General features: G+C 45.1%; 1 protein-coding gene across 1 annotated transcript; it reads right to left on the bottom strand.

The window, feature by feature from the left end:
- Nucleotides 1–361: 361 nt before the first annotated feature.
- Nucleotides 362–1,300, bottom strand: LOC128847035 (olfactory receptor 1009-like). Its single transcript, XM_054046360.1, has one exon. It carries the CDS (start codon nt 1,298–1,300, stop codon nt 362–364), a length of 939 nt encoding a protein of 312 aa, XP_053902335.1.
- Between the last annotated feature and the right edge of the window lie 19,826 nt (nt 1,301–21,126).

Below are 21,126 nucleotides of genomic sequence, written 5' to 3'. Positions count from 1 at the left end.
TTTAAAAGATTCTCAAAGATTTAGGCACAGAAATCTTTGATGAAAATCTCATCACTAGCCAGTTTAATATTCATGGGCATTGTGGACCTACATCAGTTATGTAGCTTTGAGAACTTCAGTGTAGGTGACTCACTAGATAACTCAAGAAATGTAGAGAAGAGCCAGAAATTGAACTCAGATCTCATTAGTCGCAATCCAAAAGACCATCCTTCTTCTGTAGGAATAAATACACTGAAATAAATTAAAGTAAATAAAGACATATGTTCTCAGTCTATATAATATAGGATCACAATATAGAAGCATCACTGACCAATGTTTCTTCTATACGTCTTTATTATACACCCAATGGATAACATTAAAACTATTTGAGGAACTTGAATTTTCTTGGCATTTTCCCCAGAGCTGTTTTCACTTCTTTGTTTTTCAGGCTGTAGATGATGGGGTTTAACATGGGGGTCAAGATGCTGTACTGGATGGAAATTAGTCTGTCTGGCATTGATGCAGAATCTGTGTTTGGTTTCATGTACAGAAAAAAACCCGTCAGGTACAATAAACCCACCACAATGAGGTGGGAGCTGCAGGTGGAGAAGACTTTATGCCTGCTCACCACAGACCGTATCTTCAGGACGGTGGAGATGATGTGAATGTAGGAGACCAGGGTGAGGAGGAAAGAGCTCAATCCAAATACCACAAGGGTTGCAAAAAGCACCACTTTATTGATGGTAGCGTCAGTGCAGGAGAGTTGTAGCAGGGGAGGGAGCTCACAGCTGAAATGACTGATTGCATTGGGCCCACAGAAACGAAGGTTAAGCACAGGAACAGTATTTATCAGGGCATGCAAGAAACCCAAAGCCCATGTACTCAGCACCACCTGGACACAGATACGTTTGTTCATTATGTCCAGGTAATGTAGTGGGTCACAAATGGCTGTGTATCGGTCATAAGCCATGACTGAGAGAGTGAATATTTCAACTCCAACAAACAGAGTAAAAAAGAATATCTGAGTAATGCAGCCATTAAAGGAAATTTTCTTCTGCTCTGCTAGGAAGTTCTCCAGCATCTTAGGCACCGTGACTGAGGAATAGCAGATATCGACAAAGGATAAATGGGACAAGAAGAAGTACATGGGGGTGTGAAGCTGAGGATCAGCCTTTATCACCCCCATGATCACCATATTCCCAGCAAAGGTGATGAGGTAAATCAATAAAAATACCAGGAAGAGGAACGGCTGGAGCTGTGGCTCATCAGACAGTCCCAAGAGAATGAAGTCGGTCACCGTGGTTCGATTGTCCTTTGCCATTAATCCAGGAAACCCTTCCTCTGTAAGAGCAGAAACAGAATTTGTTTAAATGAAATTGCGATTCACCTGTGATAAATAGATAGTGAAACAGAGAGATGATCTAAGTGATAGGATAACTGTGAAGTCATCTTTACTAAATTGTTATTAACTCTCCATCATTACAATTATCTTTGCTGTTTGGTTCCAATTGCACAGGACTTTGCATTTAGTATTTCCATCGCAGAGCTTTCTTCCCTTTTGCTGGGAGCTCTACTTGCCTCTCTCCTGAAAACACTTTTCTCCCCCCAAGACCATGCAGAGCCCTGGTGTGCTCTCATTAATATTGGTGCAGTGTATAGCCCCAAGCATAGAACTGGATCCAGATACTTTAGCATAAATCCTCCCTTTCCAGCCTATTGTAAATACCCTTCCAACAATAAATGCGGCACAGAAAATAGTTGAGAAACCCTCAAGGAACATAAAATTCTTTACCCTCCCCCCCCCCCCCCAATCTTCATATTTTAATCCCTGTAATCACTTCTCTCTACACCCCTCAGTGGTTGATACCATCTCCGATTCTGCCTCCCTTTTGACTAGAACATAAAATAAGTATTAACCAGGGGTAACTCTCTTGGTATCAGAGGGCCTGATTCTCCTCTTACCATAGCGTCAATGAGCAATAATTCCACTGGATTTGATGGGGAAGATTCACCCCTCACTTGAGTTTTGCTGCTGTAAAGCTTTTGTAAGTGAGAGCGGAATCAAACCTAAAGATTTTGTATTTTTACCTGACACCAAACATGGTGATGAAAGGGGGAATGTTCTGTAATATTTTTACGAGCACTGGTGTTGTCACCCATTAGGTGAAGAAGGGTTAAAATCCTTCCCCTGGAACAGGGGACAAGGCATGAAGTCTATAGGTCATGTCCCTGCCTGGAGGGGTATGAATGGGCCATCGAGGGCTGGCTGGAATCAACATATAGCACTGGAGGACATGGAAAAGACATGGGGAAACCCAGCGACTGAACAGAAACACTTAACGAAAGGGAGGCATAGATGGGCTGAACATGTGAACACAGGGTGGCGTAGCCGCAGCGGGACAATGGACTGGCGGTGTCAGGAGCCTGCACTAAGACCCGGGTTCCCAGCCATTCACACAGCAGCTCTCATTTGGGACTGAGAGTCAACGGGACACAGACGGATTATACAGGAGCATGACATTGTGGAGCCATGGCACCTGCTTTAACTGGTTTAACTGAACTCTGCTTTAACCGTTGCTTCACTATGCGATGCCAAATGCTTCCTGGCTCTGTCTTCCAGCTGTCTCCGGAACCCTATCCTCTTTTGGAAGAGGCTGCTCCGGGCTGCTGCAAAGACTCACTGCCTTGCATTGATCCCTGAAGGGGTAAAGTGTCTCTCAGGGCCTTGATTTCAGTTGGACTCGCTGCAGCGAGCTCACAGTGAGAAACAGGGGTGCTGGAGCCCAAAGACACAGTCTCAGCAGCATCAAGGCTGTGTGGCTGACCCTTCTGGAAAAGTGTGACCCTTTGGGATCGGGATACTCCCAGGAGACTGTTCAAAAGCCAGGGTACAGCACAGAACTGTAATCCCAAGGCAGCATGCTCCTATATCATTAGCATTATTATTATATGGTTATTCCATATTGTATGACAGACGCTACTGAGTCCCTCCTCATTGCCTGCAGACTTCTCTCCTCTTATTACTATATTAATGCTTCTGCAGCAGCAACTGATGGCTCGCCCATCATTACAGTTGCCGTAGTTTCTTGCTAGACAACACTGAACATCTCCCAGAGGTGGTCTTGCCCTGAGACATTCACAGATTCCCACAATTCTGCTGTCACCTGCAACTCCAAGACCCTGGACCATTTCAATGCCTACCTGCCTGGAAACAAAGGAACAAAAGGAGATCAGAGAAGTGGCCATTAAGGCCACAATTAAGGAAAGTATCCTTAGGTCAGCACTTAAGCATGTGATTAAGTTAAGCATGTGATTAAGTTAAGCATGCAATTATGTGCTGTTCTGAATAGTGGCCTGGAGAAGGAAGATTAGATAGATAGATAAGGTGGGTGAGGTGATATCTTTTATTGGACCAACTTCTGTTGGTGAAAGAGACAAGGTTTCTCATTTACCCATAGTTCTTCTTCAGAGCTGGGAAAAGTATAGACAGATCAAATTTATGGCATGCAGAATCCTACTTTGATCTATGATTCAACTGTGACTTCTTCAACTTTGAGCTGCAATTCAAGACCTCAGGCTAATCTAATAATTGAAACTGATACCAGCAAAGAAACTGAGTCAGTCGGGTGTCAGGAAAGTGGCTGCAAAAGCAGGGAAACACATTGTTTGGGCCTCATGATAAATTCAGTGCAGGATCTCAAACAAGGGACATGGCTATGGAGCAGATGGGTGAAAGAGAAATAAAGAATCTTAATATTTACAGGCTATAGCATTCAATGAAGGCTCAAGAGAGTTGTGAGGAGGAGTGAGGGATTTGAAATCAAAAGTGGACGAACGTGAAAGACAGTGGGAAAAAATCATAAAATAATTCACAGAACTATAAAAATTACTGATCTTAAGTTTTATCAGAGGGACCATTTTTGGGTCTTTAATGAAATTGGTTGATTGAAATAAATTAGCCTCTTGGTTATAAATGTTCACCTTCATATGTACTCTAAATGCTGTTTGATTCATCACCTCTCAGCATCAGGGATATTTTAACACATTGACCTGAAATAAATAATACAGCCAAACTCACCTGAGGACTGCATGGGAATGAGAGAAACCATGAGGCGGTAGTACTTGTCCTCTGGAGTTCTGGTGGCACAGATGAGAGAGTATCTATCTATCTATCTATCTATTTCTTCCGATATTTAAGGAAATTGCCTGTTTTTTATGCTGATCAGCCAATTCCTTTTTGGCATAGGAGGAATTGGGAAGAACTGAATCTAAGTTACATCCAGACCTTCTTTCTCTGTCCTCGACTGAGCACAAAGAGATGGCCTTTATCTGACTTCAAATTTCTACTGAGTTCTGGGAGGAGGGTGTTTACCTTTGGGACCTGTTCCCTGAAGTCTGTGTTTACATCACATTCCTTTGCCATCACATAAAGTTTATCCTATGTTTAGTATGTTCGCAGGTGTGGGTGGGGGCCAGAGTCAGGGAGTCTGATTGCTGGGAGGGTCTGCTAAATTTTAAAAAGATTTAGAACTGGTGTTCAATCCAGGAGTCTGGATTATCACCAGTGTACTGTGGAGTTGCTCCATGTTTTCAGAAAGGAAAATTCATGGATACTCATCCCCCCAACACCTGTTTACTTCCACAAGCATTTTGATGGGATGGCAAATGACTGCAGTGGAAAGTGCAAATGAATGGGAAATGTAGGGGAATCACAGTCATGTTTTATTATGGAAAGGACACATCTGACATGCTTATCACCTCCCTGCCCAAACTCCCCATCCCTGACCCCCAGATTTCCCCCAACACAAGTAGACCCCTTAATTACACTTTAGTGCTGCAATTTGGACACATCTCACCATATTGTTTCCTGCTGTCCATTTCCTCTATTGGGTGTACTTTACTTTTTAGTAGGATCAAATCTCCTTTCGTTGCTTGCAGCCCCTTTCCCCTAATCCCACCCATGGTCATTTTCCAGGTTGATTGTCCTTGGGTTTTTCAAAGGGGTCTAAGGGTGTTAGGTACCCAGTGTCATTGAACATCAATAGAATTTTGGAACCTAACTTCATTAGGCTCTTTTTAAAAATCCCACAATGGAGTTGATGCATTTTCTAAAGAACCTAAGGAAACCCATAGTGATGACCCATGTCTTGAACCCAAGCCTGGGAGTCCCCACACAGCTGCCACCCAATGCCTACTGAAATCTGGTGGGCTGAGAAGCTACTAACACTATAATCCCAGCCAAGATGCCACACACAGGAGCTCTGATTGGAAGATCAACCAGCTCAACTGATTGGTCCAACTACACCACAGGCTCGCTGCCGGGTTCTGTGGCCCCTTGGGTGTCCACAAGCAGATTTCAGGGAGCCCACCAAGGACTTGGCTTCAGATCTGGGTGGAGGGGCTCAGGCTTCAGCCTGTATCCAGCATAAGGCATTGTTGAGAAAATGAAAACTCCACAGCTAAGCGGATGAGGAACACTTGGCCAAAAAAAGAAAAAAAAGTCAATTTTTGCACATGGTTTTGGCAGGAAACTTCTAAATGAAATTAAAGAACAGTTCTATTTCATTTTGCTTTAATTGCCTTTTTTACATTTAAAAAAAAAACAAATGCTGAATTACAGAGGGAAGGCTAATTCAGGGCAGATAGTTCAGTTGGTTGAGCATTGGCCTGCTAAACCTAGGGTTGTGAGTTCAATCCTTGAGGGGGCAATTTAGGGATCTAGGACAAGCCCTTGCTCAAAGCAGGACCAATTCCCATCTAAATCATCCCAGCCAGGGCTTTGTCAAGCCTGACCTTAAAAACCTCTAAGGAAGGAGATTCCATCACCTCCCTAGGTAACCCATTCCAGTGCTTCACCACCCTCCTAGTGAAAAAGTTTTTCCTAATATCCAACCTAAACCTCCCCCACTGCAACTTGAGACCATTACTCCTTGTTCTGTCATCTGGTACCACTGAGAATAGTCTAGATCCATCCCCTTTGGAACTCCTTTTCAGGTAGATGAAGACTGCTATCACATCCCCCCTCATTCCTCTCTTCTTCAGACTAAACAATCCCAGTTCCCTTAGCCTCTCCTCATATATCATGTGGTCCAGTCCCCTAATCATTTTTGTTGCCCTCCGCTGGACTCTTTCCAATTTTTCCACATCCTTCTTGTAGTGTGGGGGCCAAAATTGGACACAGTACTCCAGATGAGGCCTCATCAATGTCGAATAGAGGGGAATGATCACGTCCCTCGATCTGCTGGCAATGCCCCTACTTATACAGCCCAAAATGCCGTTAGTCTTCTTGGCAACAAGGGCACACTGTCAACTCATATCCAGCTTCTCGTCCACTGTAACCCCTAGGTCCTTTTCTGCAGAACTGCTGCCTAGACATTTGGTTCCTAGTCTGTAGCATTGCATGGGATTCTTCCATCCTAAGTGCAGGACTGTGCACTTGTCCTTGTTGAACCTCATCAGATTTCTTTTGGCCCAATCTTCTAATTTGTTTAGGTCCCTCTGTATCCTATCTCTACCCTCAAGCATATCTACCACTCCTCCGAGTTTAGTGTCATCTGCAAACTTACTGAGAGTGCAGTCAATGCCATCCTCCAGATCATTAATGAAGATATTGAACAAAACCGGCCCCAGGACCGACCCCTGGGGCACTCCACTTGAAACCGGCTGCCAACTAGTCATGGAGCCGTTGATCACTACCCGTTGAGCCCGATGATCTAGCCAGCTTTCTATCCACTTTATAGTCCATTCCTCCAGTTCATACTTTAACTTGCCAGCAAGAATACTGTGGGAGACCATATCAAAAGCTTTGCTAAAGTCAAGAAATAACACATCCACTGCTTTCCTCTCATCCACGGAGTCTGTTATGTCTTCACAGAAGGCAATTAGGTTAGTCAGGCATGATTTGCCCTTGGTGAATCCATGCTGACTGTTCCTGATCACTTTCCTCTCCTCTAAGTGCTTCAGAATTGATTCCTTGAGGACCTGTTCCATGATTTTTCCAGGGACTGAAGTAAGGCTGACGGGCCTGTAGTTCCCCGGATCCTCCTTCTTCCCTTTTTTAAAGATGGGCACTACATTAGCCTTTTTCCAGTCATCTGGGACCTCCCCCGATCGCCATGAGTTTTCAAAGATAATGGCCAAAGGCTCTGTAATCACATCCGCCACCTCCTTTAGCAACCTCGGATGCAGCACATCCAGCCCCATGGACTTGTGCTCGTCCAGTTTTTCTAAATAGTCCTGAATCACTTCTTTCTCCACAGAGGGCTGGTCACCTTCTCCCCATACTGTGCTGCCCAGTGCAGCAGTCTGGGAGCTGACCTTGTTCGTGAAAACAGAGGCAAAAAAATCATTGAGTACATTAGCTTTTTCCACATCCTCTGTTACTAGGTTGCCTCCCTCATTCAGTGAGGGGCCCACACTTTCCTTGACTTTCTTCTTGTTGCTAACATACCTGAAGAAACCCTTCTTGTTACTCTTAACATCTCTTGCTATCTGCAACTCCAAGTGTGATTTGGCCTTCCTGGTTTCACTCCTGCATGCCTGAGCAATATTTTTATACTTCTCCCTGGTCATTTGTCCAATCTTCCACTTCTTGTAAGCTTCTTTTTTGCGTTTAAGGTCAGCAAGGATTTCACTGTTAAGCCAAGCTGGTCGCCTGCCATATTTACTGTTCTTTCTACACATTGGGATGTTTTTTTTTCCTACAACCTCAATAAGGATTCTTTAAAATACAGCCAGCTCTCCTGGACTCCTTTCCCCCTCATGTTATTCTCCCAGGGGATCCTGCCCATCTGTTCCCTGAGGGAGTCAAAGTCTGCTTTTCTGAAGTCCAGGGTCCGTATTCTGCTGCTCTCCTTTCTTCCTTCTGTCAGGATCCTGAACTCAACCATCTCATGGTCACTGCCTCCCAGGTTCCCATCCACTTTTGCTTCCCCTACTAATTCTTCCCTGTTAGTGAGCAGCAGGTCTAGAAGTGTTCTGCCCCTAGTTGGTTCCTCCAGCACTTGCACCAGGAAATTGTCCCCTACACTTTTCAAAAACTTCCTGGATTGTTTGTGCACCATTGTATTGCTCTCCCAGCAGATATCAGGGTGATTAAAGTTTCCCATGAGAACCAGGGCCTGCGAACTTCTGCTAGTTGCCAGAAGAAAGCCTTGTCCACCTCATCCCCCTGGTCTGGTTGTCTATAGCAGACTCCCACCACAAGATCACCCTTGGTGCTCACACTTCTAAACTTAATCCAGGGACTCTCAGGTTTTTCTGCAGTTTCATACCGGAGCTCTGAGCAGTCATACTCCTCTCTTACATACAGTGCAACTCCCCCACCTTTTCTGCCCTGCCTGTCCTTCCTGAACAGTTTATATCCATCCATGACAGTACTCCAGTCATGTGAGTTATCCCACCAAGTCTCTGTTATTCCAATGACATCATAGTTCCTTGACTGTGCCAGGACTTCCAGTTCTCCCTGCTTGTTTCCCAGGCTTCTTGCATTTGTGTATAGGCACTTAAGATAACTCATCGATCGTCCCTCTTTCTCAGTATGAGACAGGAGTCCTCTCCTCTTGCGCTCTCCTGGATCCCATTTCCCCACTTACCTCAGGGCTTTCTGCTTGCAAAGATTGCTAACCTAGTGAGGAGGGCTTTAATCTAGGTTCACCAGGGGAAGGAGACCAAAGCCCTGAGGTAAGTGGGGAAATGCGATACCGGGAGGAAGGACGTGCAGGAGAGTGCAAGAGGGGAGGACTCCTGTCTCAGACTGAGAAAGTGGTTTAGCCTAACCAAAAGAAGGCTGAGGGGAGATATGATTGCTCTTTATAAATATATCAGAGGGATAAATATCAGGGAGGGAGAGGAATTATTTAAGCTCAGTAACAATGTGGACACAAGAACAAATGGATATAAACTGGCCATCAGGAAGTTTAGACTTGAAATTAGACAAAGGTTTCTAACCATCAGAGGAGTGAAGTTCTGGAATAGCCTTCCAAGGGGAGCAGTGGGGGCAAAAGATATATCTGGCTTCAAGACTAAGCTTGATAAATTTATGGAGGGAATGGTATAATGGGATAGCCTAATTTTGACAATTAATTGGTTTTTGACTATTAACGGTAAATATACCTAATGGCTTGTGATGGGATGTTAGATGGGGTGGTATCTGAGTTACTACAGAGAATTCTTTCCTGGGTGTCTGGCTGGTGAGTCTTCCCACATGCTCAGGGTTTAGCTGATCGCCATATTTGGGGTCTGGAAGGAATTTTCCTCCAGGTCAGATTGGCAGAGGCCCTGGGGATTTTTCACCTTCCTCTGCAGCGTGGGGCATGGGTCACTTGCTGTAAGATTCTCTGCATCTTGAGGTCTTTAAACCATGATTTGAGGACTTCAATAGCTCAGACACAGGTTTGATACAGGAGTGGGTGGGTGAGATTCTGTGGCCTGCGTTCTGCAGGAAGTCAGACTAGGTGATCATAATGGTCCCTTCTGACCTTAAAGTCTATGATTCTATGTCTATGTATTATTTCTATTACAGGAATAGATAGAGACACCAACCAAGAGTGGAGTCCCATTTTGGTAGGTACTTTTTAAGCATACAGGGCTAGATTTTTAAAGGTATTTCGATGCCTAAAGAAGCAGATAGGGGTTTAGTGAGATTTTCAACCCTGCCTACATGCCTTGATTTCAGTGGGAGTCAGGTGTCTTGGCACTTTTGAAAAACCCACTAGGTGACTGTCTACATCTTTAGGCATATCTCTGAAATTCTGGGACATAGTGAGACTTCATGTGCTTCTAAGCAAGGTTATGGTTTAACCGGATGTTATGGGCTGTATTATGCAGGAGGTCAGACTAGAGGATAAAGATGGCCCACTCTGGCACAGAGATTTGAAGTATTTGCAGCAAGGTCAAACAGAAGGTCACGGTCAGAGCTAAGAATAGAACCCAATGTCCTGACTCCTGGGGCAGTTCTAAGTCCATTTCATCATTACTGATAGACCATGAGATCTCTTGCTTGGTTTCATCTTTTCCATGTTAATGCCCATCCCTCCAATTCTCCTCTTACCTGCTTAATTACTTTGCCTGCCAAGAGAAGAACAGAGAGGCAGGGTACTGGTAGGTATGGCCATTAGCACTGATTGATCCATTAGTGAATACCAGGTGATTTCCAAAGACTTTGAAGGAGGCATACACAACCTGGGTCAGCATTTGCCCCAAGGGTTCCTCACTGGCTTTCACCAGCTATAACAAGAGGAATCTAGTTTAGGTTCTGATTTGACAGCAGATTGTGCTTGGACAGAAACCTGAGCCCCCATTGTGTCCTAGAAAAATCCATTCATTGTGGCAGGTCTACAGTGAAGATAAAATTGAGGGGGTTGGAGGGAATACTGGGAGTTAATTCTGAGATATTCCCCCATATAAAACACAATCTGCTCATACAAATTAACAGCCTAGGCCCCACTGAGATTTGAACTCCTAACCCCTGGTTTACAAGACCAGTGCTCTAACCCCTGAGCTATGGAGCTAACACAAGTAAAACAGTGGTAAAACATCTATTGACTTAAAAAGGCCAAGATTACACCATCGCTGTCTGCATTTATTCTATGTTATTTCACCCATCATCATAACCTGCTGACTCCTTGCCCGTCCCAGCAATCTGTGGAAAGTACAAGTTATACACAATGTACAAAGTGGAATTGAGTTTAACCTTATTGAATTACGTTTAAGTATTTTCAGAGTTCACTGTATTAAAAATGCAAAGATTTATGTGCTGTTGTGGGATTGCCTATAACTTCTCAAGGAAATGTGACTCATGTAAATCTTTGGAGGTGTTATGAGCTTCAAAGGAATCCTTGAAATCATGTGCTAGACAACCACAGTTCTGTGGGATGCTAGGAAATACCTGGGAGGAGGAGAAGGCAAATTCCTTCCCCTGGAACCATCCTTTTAAAGCTGCATCCTAAGGAAAAACCCATTATCTGATGATCACCTGTCACATGAGGACCAGACCAGAGACCCACATGGGATAAAACTGACTGTCAGATTCATGGGTGTGCTTGCTCTGAGAGAACAGCTGTCGTGAATTTGTAACCACTGGGGGGAAAAAACAAAAAAACAAAACCTGTGTGAGTACTGAAAGACCGATCACCGGCAAGGTCCCTTGTTGGAGTTGGGATCATCTCTGGTAGACTTATTAGCATGCATGTGTGATGTTCTATACTGTGGGGAGCATCCTGGAAACCCCATATTCCTCATTTTTATATAATCGTGATCTTACATACAAAGCATGCCTTGTAAGGTATCAGGGGAAAGATTATGATCTGCTGAAAGTCATTTCTCTGTCCATATAGGTGTATCATTGATGCATATGAAGTTATGAGAATTGTGTGGTATGGTGGTCGCTAAAACATGCTTTAACTTGGGATATCAGCCAGATATTAGCTCCCCAGAGGCAACAGCAAGGAAAGTAACCAACACTCAGGTGGGATATCAATCAACCCATCAACAACCATTGTCCAGCAAGGGAGCTACGACACAATGACTCACCTGCATGAGGCCACACCAGGAGAATTTCTTAACCTTCCCTGGAGACTCAGCAATGCCCACCCAGACATGCCTGGACTTGTGTTTTCAAGCACATGGACTGAGGGTATAAAACCAAACACAGAGGGCCAATGTTGGGCCTTTCTCCTTCCCCCACCTATGCTGCAAGCAACAAGGACACTCTGAAGACTCCAACAGAGGAGACTGGCCCAGATTTCAAGGGTGAAATCTGTATAATATGGGCTGCAATATCCAGTGGAGTGAGAAAAACAGCTTAATCTACATGTTGCCCAATCTAACAGGGTTGAGAGTTTAGACTACATGGCTATATTTTATTTTATTTTGGTAACTAACTCTGACTATTTGTGTATCACTTAAACTCTATCTTTTGTAGTCAATAAACTTCTTTTACTGTTTACCTTTACCAGTGAGTTTGCCTGAAGTGATTGGCAAATGTGCTCAGGTTTGCAAAGGCTGGTGTATACCCACTTTCCATTGATGAAGTGGTGAACCAATTAATAAATTTGCACTGCTCGTCTTGAGCAGTGCAAGATGGTATATTTCTGAGGTACAATGTTGGGAGCTGGGGGATTTGGCTCTGGTGCCTTTCTCTGTGTGATTCATGAGTGGCTCTGGGAGCATTCATGCAATCTAGCTGGCTGTGGGGTCTCCACATGTGGTTGTGCTGAGTGATAACAGCACCTGGAGGGGTTTGCTGCTGGTCACTAGCAAGGCGTTGTGAGAGTCAGCCAGGCTGGAGAGAGTTAAAGGGGCACAGCAGTCCCACGGTCCCAGGCTGAACTCCGGGGATCCCGTCACAGCATGTAAGTTCTGTTATTGTTTTAAGATGTTTTCTCTGTAATGCTTTCACCTTAATAATAACTGTGTTTGCTTATAGAGAGTTCTGTGCTGACTGAACTGTGGGCAATTACTCTGCGTATGGCCTCAGAGGAGGAGAGGAAATCCTCCAAAGCAGGCCTGTTGAGGCAGTCCATATTGCTGAGGAATTCGCAATTAGGCAGGGAACAGTGTGGCCTGGAATAACCCTGGTCAGGAGAGAGAGAGACATGTGTCTCCACCCAAGAGAGGTGAAGCTGGGAGCCTAGAGCGGGTGACCTTGTTGGACCATAGTGGGGAAACACAGATGCAGTTGCCCTCAACTGTGATAGACTACACAAAGTTACTCAAGTGTTACAGTGTTTGCAGAATCAGGTCCTGCAGATGACACAAAGATAAGTGGTGTGGTAAATAATGAAGAGGAGAGGAGAGAGATCTGAATCACCTGGTTAAATGGTCACAGTCCTACAAAATGTGTTTTAACACTGCAAAATGCAACGTAATCCATATGGGAACCAAGAATGCAGGCTGTTACCAACAGGATGGGAGAGTCTCTTTGAAAGAAATGAATCAGAGACAGACTTATGGGGTCAACCTAGATGATCAGCTCAATACATTCACTGGCTAGTTATGGAAAATAAAAAATGGGAGGGACTTAGGTTCTATTCCCAAAAGGACAGCTGTGGTAGAGGTGAAGGTGCCTTCCTTATAATGTTTAGCTCAGTGGTTAGGACGCTTACTTGGTTATCATTAGTGGCAATACAGCATCATTCATAATGCACTGGGACAGAGTGAATATGCAAATGACTCTAGCCTGATAGCTGGGGCATGAAAGGTGAATGCAGTGCCAATGACTATTTATACAACAGGGAAAACCTGTGCCAAGAGAAACTCAGTTTACTCCCCTACCAGGCTAGCTTAGTAGCTAAAGTGCTCTTTTGCAATATGCAAGACCACAGTGCTAATCCTTTCTCTTTAGGAGGGATAGGCTATAAGTCCCTACAGAAGGGGAACCTATGACAATAGGTACTGGGGGTTACTGAAGTGTCCACAGCACCACTGTAAGCTCAGGGGTGGATGGGTAGGGTGGGGTGGGGGTGTGTGCTCTGCTGGAGGGCCCTGTGGAATAAGGCTGTGCAGGAAGTACGCCCAGCAGGGCCTGATTGGTGGCCCCGTGCAGCCCACTGATTGTCTGATACTAGTATTTAAACCAGGAAGCCATGATTGGGGGTGGGGAGGGGTTATTTGAGCAACAGTGTTTGTTTCTTTCTGCTCTGGATTTTGCTTACCATGGGCCCTAGACTCTGGCTTCTGGCCTTGGTTTGTCCGTGACTTTGCTTGCTGTTTATAACCTGACACCAACTTCTTGATCTCTTGACCTGGCACAACCCCGACTCTGCTATTTACCTGCCGCCTGCAACTTGGTGCCTGGCCCTGGCATTCTGACCTGGCTCGCTCCCAGCCCTGATACTCATTGCCTGGCCAGTTCACGCAGGCTGCCCCTGTCTCAACCCTTGTTGCCAGCTTAAAGGACCCAAGGGGGCAACAGCGGGGTTCGTTGCCCAGTGTGCTTTGCACCAATAATCACACCAGGGGTGGAGAAACAAACCAACTTTATTCAAGAGCTCTGAATAGGCACTAGGAGACCAGCATGTCTCAAATCAAGCGCAGCAAATACAAGCAAATTTTCCCTTTTATATTCCAAGCAGTTTCTGTAAGCTTTTAAGAACATAAGAACAGTCATACCGGGTCAGACCAAAGGTCCATCTAGCCCAGTATCCTGTCTACCGACAGTGGCCAATGCCAGGTGCCCCAGAGGGAGTGAACCTAATAGGCAATGATCAAGTGATCTCTCTCCTGCCATCCATCTCCACCCTCTGACAGACAGAGGCTAGGGACACCATTCCTTACCCGTCCTGGCTAATAGCCATTAATGGACTTCACCACCATGAATTTATCCAGTTCTCTTTTAAACTCTGTTATAGTCCTAGCCTTCACAACCTCCTCAGGTAAGGAGTTCCACAAGTTGACTGTGCACTGCGTGAAGAAGAACTTCCTTTTATTTGTTTTAAACCTGCTGCCTATTAATTTCATTTGATGACCCCTAGTTCTTGTATTATGGGAATAAGTAAATAACTTTTCCTTATCCACTTTCTCCACATCACTCATGATTTTATATACCTCTATCATATCCCCCCTTAGTCTCCTCTTTTCCAAGCTGAAGAGTCCTAGCCTCTTTAATCTCTCCTCATATGGGACCCATTCCGAACTCTTAATCATTTTAGTTGCCCTTTTCTGAACCTTTTCTAGTGCCAGTATATCTTTTTTGAGATGAGGACACCACATCTGTATGCAGTATTCGAGATGAGGGCGTACCATCGATTTATATAAGGGCAATAATATATTCTCAGTCTTATTCTCTATCCCCATTTTAATGATTCCTAACATCCTGTTTGCTTTTTTGACCACCTCTGTACACTGCGTGGACATTTTCAGAGAACTATCCACGATGACTCCAAGATCTTTTTCCTGACTTGTTGTAGCTAAATTAGCCCCCATCATATTGTATGTATAGTTGGGGTTACTTTTTCCAATGTGCATTACTTTACATTTATCCACATTAAATTTCATTTGCCATTTTGTTGCCCAATCACTTAGTTTTGTGAGATCTTTTTGAAGTTCTTCACAGTCTGCTTTGGACTTAACTATATTTAGCAGTTTAGTATCATCTGCTAACTTTGCCACCTCACTGTTTACCCCTTTCTCCAGATCATTTATGAATAAGTTGAATAGGATCGGTCCGAGGACTGACCCTTGGGGAACACCATTAGTTACCCCTCTCCATTCTGAGAATTTACCATTAATTCCTACCCTTTGTTCCCTCTCTTTTAACCAGTTCTCAATCCATGAAAGGACCTTCCCTTTTATCCCATGGCAGCTTAATTTACATAAGAGCCTTTGGTGAGGGACCTTGTCAAAAGCTTTCTGGAAATCTAAGTACACTATGTCCACTGGATTGCCCTTGTCCACATGTTTGTTGACCCCTTCAAAGAATTCTAATAGATTAGTAAGACATGATTTCCCTTTACAGAAACCATGTTGACTATTGCTCAACAGTTTGTTTTTCTGTGTCGGACAATTTTATTCTTAACTATTGTTTCGACTAATTTGCTCGGTACAGACGTTAGACTTACCGGTCTGTAATGGCTGGGATCACCTCTAGAGCCCTTTTTAAATATTGGCGTTACATTAGCTAACTTTCAGTCATTGGGTACAGAAGCCGATTTAAAGGACAGGTTACAAACCTTAGTTAACAGTTCCGCAACTTCACATTTGAGTTCTTTCAGAACTCTTGGGTCAATGCCATCTGGTCCCAGTGACTTGTTCATGTTAAGTTTATCAATTAATTCCAAAACCTCCTCTCATGACACTTCAATCCATGACAGTTCCTCAGATTTGTCACCTACAAAAGCCAGCTCAGGTTAGGGAATCTCCCTAACATCCTCAGCCATGAAGACTGAGGCAAAGAATCCATTTAGTTTCTCCGCAATGACTTTATCATCTTTAAGCGCTACTTTTGTATCTCGATGATCAAGGGGCCCCATTGGTTGTTTAGCAGGCTTCCTGCTTCTGATGTACTTAAAAAACATTTTGTTCTGTTACTTTTCCCCCTACCCCTCCTTCCCCTCCCTCCTCAAGCAGTTATAGTTAGAAAAATTCCCATTTGTCTACTATCTTCGGCCTTCACAGGCTAAGACGTAGAGGCTTCTCCCTCCTCCTTCCTTTCCCCTGCTCTTATCTCTACTGTGTTTGTGAGCGAAACTACAGCTGTCTGCTAGAAAAACTGACCCTTACATTTCTGCTTCAGCCTGCTTCAGCATGTAAGCAGTTAGCATAGAAGTAGGTGAGAGTTCACAAGATGGAGTCACTGTGGTTCACTTAGACCCAGAGCGCAGGAGTTTCATTGGCACTTATGGCCTTCCACTCCCCCGAGTTACCTGGTTGCTATGCCTAGTGACATCAACAATCCCTCCTTTGAGAACACTCAACAAACCTTTGGCAGAGTTTTCTCATACTCTAACGACAAAATGCGATTAAGCTCCATGCAATTGGGATCATCAATGAGAGAGTATAAAGGAACTTCTGGGGAATGGGAGGTACAAATCTTACGTATGAGCACTTTACAGCAAGCAAGCAAAAGGAAAAGGATAAAACATGTCACAACACCTGTGAGCAAGATGTGAACAATGCCTCCCCCTAGTCCCCTTAGACCAGGTAACCAACCCCAAAGGGAATCAAAAATAGTGGGTTCCCCTTCCTGGGCCTTCCACTGGTTCAAGGCCTCTTCGGCTGACAAGATATGCTTGTTACTATCCTGTGAAAACTCTGGGACATAGGTACAACATTCTTCTCCAATAAGGGCACAGACCCCGCCCCGTGAGGCTAACACATAATCTAGGGCCTGGCAGTTTTGTAGAGCCAGCAGTCGAAGCTGGTACAGCTCAGAACTTATGCTTTTCTCTATGGCCAGGGTATCATTGGCAAACTGAGTGAAACAGTAGGTAGCAGAAGGAATGCTTCTGTGACAAAAAGGAATGTTGTGAGAGACCCTAAACCTGAACCCATATTGTGATTACAACAACCCAAATGCCCAGAAGATAAGAATTATTGATACCAAACAAATAAAAAAATAAAAGGACCAGGACCATAGGCTAGGTCAGCCTACTGTAAATAGATAGAACCAATGCTCAGGGTTCCCGCGGGGAGTGTGCTGTGGCTGTTCAGAGAGATCACAAAGCATTCCCAGTGACCCTTACTGTCTTTTGAATAACAGCTTAAGTCCCAAATCGTCACTGGCAGTCTTCTCTGCAGGCTGGACAGTCCACTGTTCAGAAGTGGGTACTGCTTTCAGTCAAGAGTGATGAATCCAGTTCTTGTGTCCTTTGACCTTTGCCGCTGTGTGGGAAACAAGCAGGACGGTGTGGGGTCCCTTCTACTTCTCTTGAAGAGGTTCGTCCTTCCAGGTCTGCACGAGTACAGAATCGCCTGGCTGCAAGGAGTGGACCGTGAGGAGAAGCGGCTGTGAATCTTTGGTGTATCTGTGAAGAGAAGAAAGAACAGCAGACAGAGAGCACATGTACTGAGACAAGAAACCACACCCCATCTCCCACTCCCCTGCCAGAACCAGTGTACCATTCAGAGGCCATGCCCTTCCAAACATAATCTCAAAGGGACTAAGCCCTAACCTGCCCTTGGGGAGAGCACGAATGCGGAGTAACACAAGGGGCAAAGCATCAGGCCACCTAAGAGACGCCTCCTGACAGACCTTTGAGAGGTCTCGCTTGAGTGTCTGATTTGTGCGTTCCACTACTCCACTGGCTTGTGATCGCCATGGTGTGTGGAGCTTCCAGGGGATTTGCAGAGCACTTGATATCTTTTGAACAACTCGAGATGTGAAGTGTGTTCTGTTATCAGATTCCATCCACTGGGGGAGGCCGAAGCGAGGAATGATCTCCTGGACAAACTTAAGAGCCACTGTTTTGGCAGTGTTGTTACGACATGGGAAGGCCTCAGGCCATCTACTGAATTGATCCACCAAGATGAGGAGGTACCTATACCCTTGGGTCCTGGGAAACTCAGTAAAGTCTATTTGCCACACCAATCCTGGGCCTGGGGTAGGTTCCAGAGTGGCTGGCAACACTGCTACTCCTGGTCGAGGGTTGTTCTTCTGGCAGATTAAACATTCAGCCTGTACCTGTGATGCTAGGGGTTTAAGTCCAGAGGTTAGAAAATACTTATTCATAAGCTGGGTAAGAGCCTCTCTGCCTGCGTGTGTGGTTTGATGCAGTTTCTCCAACACCGGTCGGATTAGGCCCTTGGGCAAGAGGATTTTTCCCTCTGTGGAATAAAGCCATCCCTCCTTTTCCTGGAAACCAAGCCTGTCAACTAGGTTTCTCTCCTCATGGGAGTACTGAGGAGCTGCAAGCTCACCTACTGATGGGATGAGGGCATGCATTTGAGCATTCTCCTCTGTTGGTGACTTCAGGGTAGCAGCGCGCTTGGCTTCCTTGTATGCTCTGGCATAGCCCTTGGTTACATCTTGATCTTCCCTTTGATGGGCTTTGCAATGTACCACTGCTACTGCTGCAGGGAGTTGTACCGCTTCTAACAGCCAGAGAATTTGAGACCCATGCTTAACCGGAGAGCCTTGGGCTGTTAGCATTCCCCTTTGCTTCCACAAACCAGCTTGAGCATGCAATACCCCAAAAGCATACTTTGAATCAGTAAAGATATTAACCCATTTGTCTTTTGCCAGCTCGAGTGCACGAGTCAGGGCCACTAGTTTAGCAAGTTGGGCAGATGTCCCAGCAGGTAAACTCTCAGCTTCCATGGTATCATGGAGAGACACAACAGCATAACCAGCCCTCCTTTGCCCATCTACAACAGTACTATTGCCATCGGTATACCATTCCAAGTCAGCATTTGGGAGTGGTTGATCTTTTAAATCTGGGCGGCTAGAGTAGTGGGCATCTATGATTTACAGACAATCATGTTCCTGCTTTTCTGTTTCTGGTAACAGGGTAGCTGGATTAAGGGAGGGACAGGTTTGCAGGGTAACTTCAGGATTCTCTAACAGTTTTGCCTGGTACCGAGAAACCCAAGCCTGTGTGAGCCAGAGACCACCCTTAGTATCCAACAGGGCTTGGACCATATGGGGAATATACACTTGCACAGTTCCTCCCAGTGTCAGTTTTTCAGCTTCCCCAAGCACTAGCACAGTGGCTGTGACTGCTCGCAAGCATGCTGGCCACCCCTTTGAAACTCGATCCAGTTGTTTAGAGAAATATGCCACAGGACGTTTCCAGGCACCTAATAGCTGAGTAAGCACTCCCAGGGTTACCCCTTTCCTTTCATGCACATACAGTTGGAATGGCTCAGAGAGATCTGGCAGACCCAGAGCTGGGGCTTCCATCAGCTTCCTTTTCAAGATTTTAAATGCCCTGTCCGCTTCTGGGGACCAGTGAAAGGGGTCATGATCTGTTCCCTTAACACATTCATACAGAGGTTTAGCCCACAGTCCAAACTCTGGGATCCATATTCTACGAAAACCTGCCATGCCCAAAAATGCTCTGAGCCATTTACGGTTGCTAGGGATAGGAACTTGGCAAATAGCCTCCTTTCTGTCATTTGAGAGTCTTCTCTCTCCCTGCCTGATGTGAAATCCCAAATACTGTACTTCAGAGAGTGTAATTTGAACTTTGCTTCAAGCTACCCTATATCCTCGGAGTCCAACAAAGTTCAGGAGGCTCACAGTAGCTTTAAGACAAGGGATTAGACCCACAGCAGCAATTAGCAAATCGTCTACATATTGCAGGAGGAGGGCTTTGTCCTCATTGTCCCACTCCTCCAAGTCTCTGGCCAGAGCCTGGCCTACAAAGTGGGGGAATTTTTAAATCCCTGGGTCAATACTGTCCAGCAAAGCTGCTTTTTAACCCTTCTGTTGTCCTCATTATGCCTGGCAGTATTTTGCAGATCTCACAGTTGCTTGGGCACATTCAAGCCCCCCTTTCTCTTGGTTGTCAGCCAAGTCTTAGCTGTGAACAATGTCCTTGGATGGGGCCAGCATGACTGAGCTTGCTAGCTATATTTTCCCAGTTAACTCATTATGTTCTTTTTCCTTCTCCCTTTCTTGGCTTCTTCTAACTTACAAAGGAACCTTCCACTCTTCACTCATACACCTTTTCTCCAACAATGAACACATACACATTGCCATTATACACCCTTTCAGTAACATAACTGCTATACAGAGCTTTGAAGCAACAAACCAGGAAGAGCACACTCACTTTTGAGGATTCCACTCGGTACAACCTCTGGTGTCCAATAGCTTTCCTTTTTAAACCTTAAATGCCTTCTCTGTGCCTCCTCCTCTGCCTTAGCTATAACCTGATTCTGCTCCACCTCAGACAACAAGGTTCTCATCAGTATATTGCAATCATCCCAGTCAGGCTTATAATTTGTAGTCACCCTTCAAAGATTGAAATTAACTTGCTTGGATTTGTTGAGAATTCCCCTGCTTCTGCCTTAAAGGCAGCTAGGTGCACTGGGTTAAAAGGAACATGAGAATACACTGGCACAATCTGGGCTGCACGCTCCTGTGTTCCTGGACGGGCTACCACATTCTCAGTAATCAGTGGATACAATCCCACCAAGGGGGTACTCTCTGGAGCCTATGGGGGTGGAGGAGCAGAAGGGGATACCGATTCTGCCATTACATCTGTAGGAGGGTGCTGGGGTTTAGCAGCAGGTACTACCGAGCCTGTCGGAGTCAAATGGCACTTGTGCAAAATATCAGTCCTATTTCTTAACACCATAAACGTATACGCATAGAGATGTTCATTCCATTTACTTGTTCTCTGACAAAACAAAAGTAACTGAAGGATCGTATTGTAATTAAGTGATCCTTCCGGTGGCCACCTTTTTGGGCACTCTAGCTGATATTGAGGCCAATCAACTGTACAGAACCTTTTCAACTTACTTTTAATCAACTGGTCTGATCCAAACACTTTCCAGTTCACCAGAATGCATTCTAAGGACGTACACTGTACCCTGCCGGCTGTACTCTGTCCCTGCCCCATACTCTAGGGAGACACTGGGCGTCCCCAGGTCAAAACAGGTAAAGTCCCCACTGGACTGTTCCTACCTTATCCAAGGGTCCGGTTCTGCACCGTCACCCACAACTGCTTCTCCACTACTCGAGTGCGTTGCACCATTGTGCCCTCC

This window comes from Malaclemys terrapin, chromosome 12, assembly GCF_027887155.1.
Source record: "Malaclemys terrapin pileata isolate rMalTer1 chromosome 12, rMalTer1.hap1, whole genome shotgun sequence".
Taxonomy (NCBI): domain Eukaryota; kingdom Metazoa; phylum Chordata; order Testudines; family Emydidae; genus Malaclemys; species Malaclemys terrapin.
The sequence above is the reverse complement of the archived record's forward strand: the minus strand, read 5'-3'. Positions and strand labels throughout refer to the sequence as shown.

Bases quoted from the DNA above. Each gene is read 5' to 3' on its own strand.
- LOC128847035 (XM_054046360.1), bottom strand. From the start codon at position 1,300: ATGGCAAAGGACAATCGAACCACGGTGACCGACTTCATTCTCTTGGGA.